The sequence below is a fragment of the Brassica oleracea genome, chromosome C7, assembly GCF_000695525.1.
Source record: "Brassica oleracea var. oleracea cultivar TO1000 chromosome C7, BOL, whole genome shotgun sequence".
Taxonomy (NCBI): Eukaryota; Viridiplantae; Streptophyta; class Magnoliopsida; order Brassicales; family Brassicaceae; genus Brassica; species Brassica oleracea.
This window is the reverse complement of record NC_027754.1, coordinates 25,092,180-25,098,225: the sequence shown is the minus strand read 5'-3', so window position 1 is coordinate 25,098,225 and position 6,046 is coordinate 25,092,180. Positions and strand designations below refer to the sequence as shown.

The 6,046-nt window shown below is 30.2% G+C and overlaps 1 protein-coding gene across 1 annotated transcript; it reads right to left on the bottom strand.

Moving 5' to 3' along the window:
- Positions 1-3,684: 3,684 nt before the first annotated feature.
- LOC106303753 (RING-H2 finger protein ATL16) lies at positions 3,685-5,133 on the bottom strand. The gene has a single exon (XM_013740068.1). It carries the CDS (start codon positions 4,950-4,952, stop codon positions 3,789-3,791), a length of 1,164 nt encoding a protein of 387 aa, XP_013595522.1. The 5' UTR covers positions 4,953-5,133; the 3' UTR covers positions 3,685-3,788.
- Positions 5,134-6,046: the final 913 nt, after the last annotated feature.

The following is a 6,046-nucleotide window of genomic DNA, read 5'->3' as shown; positions in this document are numbered from 1 at the left end:
GGTTGCACTGAATCACGGCTATGTTAGTCTTCAAATTTTCAATACCTTCAAGAGTCACTGATCTCGTGCATAAATCGCGGAAGAAACCACTTATCCCTGCAATTGCTTCGTGAACATTTCATGGTAATAATCGTGTTCGGATCCAAATGAGGTCGATCGATCCAAGAACGAAAATAATTTGAAGAAGACATGTTTTTTATGAATCAAATTCGTGTGTAAAAAGAGTAAGAGGGAGGATGAAGATATGGAGTGAATGAAGAGGAAGAGGGGTGCTTGTATTTATAGTTGAAATCCTGCCGACAGACCGAAGAAATTCCGACGGAATTCCGACGGAAACGGCTAGTTCGTCGGAATTTCCTCGGAATTTTTAAAATCCCCCAACGGCTCTCTAACGGCTATAATATATCCTCGGAATTCATCAGTTTTTTCCGAGGAATACGTTTTTCCTCGGTATTCCATAAGAATATTCCGACGGATTTGTATTTCCTCGGAATTCCGTCGGTATATTCCGAGGAAATTCCTCGAGATATTCCGAAGATTTCATTTTCCGTCGGAATGTCCGTCAGAATACCGATGTTTTCTTGTAGTGAAATGTTTATTTAATTAGATTAACTAAATATATTAATAATATTAAGATTTAAATTATTTAACCATTTAACCTATATAATTAAACATATTTTTATACATTTCACTTTTAAATGAATAGAAACGACACAACTAATAAAAAATAAAATAATATGGAACTTATAACGATCATCAAAACCGAAAAACTAAATATGATATTTATATTATATTTGAATATAATAATATAAAATTATTGGGTTACATCTTTTATAATTTTATTGAAATGTTTAGATTTATGTTTAAATATGAAAAATTATTAATTAATGTCAAATGATGATTTTTATCTTTTACAAATTATATTTTGTAACCGAATTAGAATAAAACTAAATACCAACTCGACTGAAATGAACAAACACAAACAAAACCGGGCAAAATCGAACCAAACAGAAACTAAACCAAAGTAGACTAAAAAAACCAAACACAAACCAAACTAATTTCGGTTTATTTCGGTTACAATTTTCTTACAATTTTTTTAGGCCCAAACAAACCAAACCGAATCCAAACTGAACTGAAACCAAATTTAAACCAAAATGTCCATCCGTAATATATATAAATATAATACTAATAAATTCAGTAGTACACAGAGTTTGAATTGTATGTAGTATTGACCGACCAAAAATCTCAAAAATAAATCAATGGTAATGTAATGACAAAAGCAAGACCAAAAGTCAATGGTAGGTCGACTTTTAAGTCCGCCCATACCATAACTTTCTCATCTTGTTTACATTTTAGATTCTCATGATCCTTTAAGTGTCCACTTCCTGCGACCACTGGTCGTCTCTTTCCTATATTACTTTTAATTTTTACTTGCTGTTTTTTTGGATCATACGCATATTTATAGATTTGCTAAACAATCTAGCTACTAATATTTAGTCCGATAATATACCATTTTTATTAAATGAGAAACATTTTTAGAAAACAACCTTACTTTCTTATGTTATTAATAAGTTTGACATTTATGCTTAGGTGTCATTACCGACATCTTATAGTAACAACTCATCAATTATTAGGAATATTACAAATCATGACATCGACTAATCCCTTATATATTAATCTTGGAACATTATAATATGTTTTTGTATCTACGTGTCATCACTTGGATGATTTTAGAATTCTTAAAAAAATTAAGTTGGTTCATATAAATATATATATTATTTTTTTAAAATTAACTATCAAATTGATTAATAATGTACAAAATAATATTATTTCTTTACTTAAATAAAAGCTACAGAATTACCTAATATGATTAACGTATATATGACAAATAATGATTATGAATAATACATATTTGATAACAATTTTTGTATCATATCTCTTTTTTGTTTAATTTAATATTATTAAAAGAAATTAAACAAACACATAAAGCATATAATAAAAAAATTATATATTTTCTTATATGTTATATTTTGAATTTTTTAAAATGGCTATAAATTACTAAAAAATGTAAATATCCCACATTGAAAATTTTGTGATTAATAATTTAATCTTTTTTTTTTGTTCAATCAAGATACAAATGATCATAAATCGTATGAATATGAAGTCTCATCAATAGATATTTATATTATATATATTAATATCATTCAAATTAAATTATATACTATATAAAATATGTTAATTTTGAAATTTGCAGTGAAAAATTGTTGAGATCTTAATATTATCATTTTGAAATTTGTATTAAAAAATTCCACATTACAAGTTTGTGATTAACAGTTTAAATTTTTGTTACACTAAATATACAAAATGTTAATAATATCATATGATTAGGAAGTGTCAATGATAAATATTTATATTAAAATATACTATATATATATATATATATATATATCTATGTGAATATCACTAAAGTTTAATTATATACCATATAAAGTGAATAAAATGATTGTTTTGATTTATTTACCAAAAACACGATTGTAAATTAACAAAAAGTATTTAATTTATGTGTTTACTCTAATGTATATACTTTTATGTGTACAAATTATTTTTTAAATAGGTTGTTTCTAATATGTTATTTGATCCTGACAATCCCAGAAAGTACACTTCTTCACGTCGAAGTAATTTTTAATATTGGAAGCACTATATATATATATATATATATATATTATTTCATTCAGATTAAATAATTTAGTCTTGATTTTTATTCCTAAAAAGCTTTTAATGAAATATCATGACAAGATTCCAATCACTTCTTTTTGAGTTTTGTTCGAAGAATGAGAGATTTGATCATTCATCTAATATTTGTTTCTCCTCAATTCCCTATCTAGCTATTATAATTGTAAGAATGAGAGATTTGAGATATTTATTATAAGTTTTTTGGTTTATCATTTAATAAATCAAATAGTTCTTAGTTTATACATAGTTTACATATACTAGAATGGTAAAGTATTATATATATATTTTTATCGGTATACTCTTAAGTAACTAAACCTCCAAAGTGTAGGTTAATAAAATAAGTAATGTGTTTTTTTTTGTTCTAGAATTATATGATTTTTAGACCGAAGTGATGAATATATACTAGACATATATTTATATTTCGAGTCTGCATTTATATTCTATAACATCTGTGAATAGAGTTTGCCGGTGAGTTTCTTCAAAAAATTGATTATTAGATATGTATCTGGAGTGAAACTAATTTTTACGGATGTCCATCTTTTTCTAGAGGCAAATGCATTCAGCAACTCGATCAATTTAAACCCTACAAACGCAAAAGAATAAGGATTTTTCCTCTTAAAGGAATCACTTTCTGGATAACAAAACTTTTCGAGCCATTTAATTGAAAAATAAAAAGCTCTAGTAATATTTTATAAGATAGTATTGGTTTAGAAAAATGCACGATTATATTAGTTCATAGTGGCTTAAAGCAGATTCTAGTACTAAGCTAAAATTCAACGCAAATAAAAAAATTGTTGACTTTGGAATATGATGTAGCATCTTTATTATGAAATTAATGTAACACCAAAAGTATGTTCATATTCGTTCATTGGCAAAATGAGATTTGAGTTTTTCAAACTTAAAAAAGTCCAATAATTTCATACAACTCATTTACTCTTTTGACATCTAAAATCCAAAACCAGGCCTGTATTTTTCACCTACCTCACCGACCAAACAATAAAAATAAAAAGCAAATGTTAGGAAGAAACAAGAAAACAAAGAACCAAAGTGTTCCATTAGGGTTCAAAATAAAGAGGCAATATGGAAGAACTTCTAGAACGTCTACTACTCCCAAAAGAGAAGAAGGATCTCTTCATTTTGTTACTACTAACGTTGCCGCTACTACTGCTACACTCTCCTCCTTCTCCGACCACCGGAATTTCCTGGTTTTTCCGGATAATCGCCTCTTGAACAGCCAAATACAGCTGTCTATCTGCAGACGAATCCATCGAGATCGATCTTCTGATGGGTTGAACACTACCAAACTGCTCGTCTTTGTCTCTTCTAATGTCGATACATTCGTCTCCCATACTGGTGACTTTGTGAAGTTTTCTTCCTTTTCTCTGAAACTCTCCTCGGTTAAGCTTCCTAGGAGATTGACTGATCGAATTTTGTGGGTTTTGGTTCAGTAGGTGACCTGAATTCGATCTTTCTTGTACCACACGTACCCTTCCGTTTCTTGGACTATCTCGGTCACTATTGCTTCTGTTACTGTTCCCTAGACCTAGCTCAATGACTACATACTCATTCTCGCCTCTAACCATGACAGTGTCTGACCCCAAAACTGCATTATCTAGGGAAGTACTTTGAGCAGAAACCGGAGCGGGAGGAAAACTTGCGTCGCAAGAAACCCCAGTTCTACACAGAGGGCAATTGGCATTGTTCTGAAGCCAAATATCGATGCAGTCGATATGAAACAAATGACTACAGTTTGGGATAATCCTCAGCTTCTCCTCTTCTTGAAACTCATTCAAACAAACAGAGCACTCTTGAGAAGTATTCTCTTCTCCTTCTGTGAAAACGTGGTCGTTTCGACTGTCTCCATCTCTCCTCTTCTTGAATTTTAAAATAGGGATTGCTCTAATGACGGATTCATCGAGACCGCGGTTTATCCTCGGAGTGTAAAGCATTATAGGACCATGGTCGTTGCGTTGCCGTCGGGATAATGAGAATCTACCAAGAATGTCGATTCGATGCCAATTCAGACAGCATTTGATAACGAAAACGTAATAGCTTACAAGTACGAAAGCTGTGGCTAAGATTCCAATCACGGCGACGGCTATGATCGGAAAGTTCGTCCCCGTCGAGCTCACACGGTGGAAAACAGTCATTGGTGGTGGTGGTGGCGGCGGAGTAAAGTTCAGATCCCGGAGGATATTACGACGAGCTGATAGATCCATTATTAACTAGAAGAACAAGATCATTCTCTAATAGGAAGAGAAGCATAAACTTTGAAGAATTTGAGATTTGTTTAAAAGATTTGGGAAATAACAATTGATAGTTAAGCAGAGGATGAGAGAGATCAGGGAAGGAGAAAAAAATGGAGAACAGAGAGAGAGAGAGAGAGAGACAGAAGACGAAGCAGAGATGGAGTAAAATGAAAGTTCGGTGACATTTCTAAGTATCTTTATATTTATTTTAATCTTTTTTTTTCTCTAAATTTCTTGATCGGTGGGACTCGTTTGGTGTAAGAGTTCTCTTTTCTTTACTGATTGGTGTAAATTGAATATCAGTATTAAATATGATAAGTGGGAAAATTGAAAATTTGTTTCTTTGTTTGTTTATGTACCAGTACAAGTGGTGGGAAACTTTTTATTTAAGGAAGAAACCTGACATATATTCACATTAATTCTAATTTATACTCCCTCCCTCTGTTCCAATACATTGTTTTTATTGTTTTAAAAGGAACTCTTTTCATGTTGACAAAAAAAAAACAGAGAAACTCTTTATATTAATTATGATTATACAATTTGATCTACCTTTGGTTATGTGACCAATCTGATTTGATCCTTCTGATAGAGCAAGTTCGCCTAATCCCTTTTTTTATTAGTTGAGGAGCATTAAAAATAAATAACTTTTAGTTCATGTGTTTATTACAAGTGTGTCATTTTTTACGTGGCAACTCCACAAGCTTCTTCACTTATTCTATTTAAAATCATTTTGTTAAATAGAATAATTACACATCATGCCATTGATCAAAACATTATAATTACCTTAGTTTTGTCTACATTTGTCACATATATACGTTGATACGTATTACATCAAACCTTATCATTTATTTCTTGCGTTAGTTACCTTAACCGAAGTTCTACGTATTACATCAAAGATTTTAAAATTATGTTAATTACCTTGACTGAAGTTTTTTCATTAATTTGTTTCAATACAAAAACATTACTGACATACGTAGTGGTCTAATTTTTTATTCAAAATGAATATAGATGCGAAAAAGTTAATGTGCGATTATCAATCAAAGTTTGTTTTCTGAAAAATCATA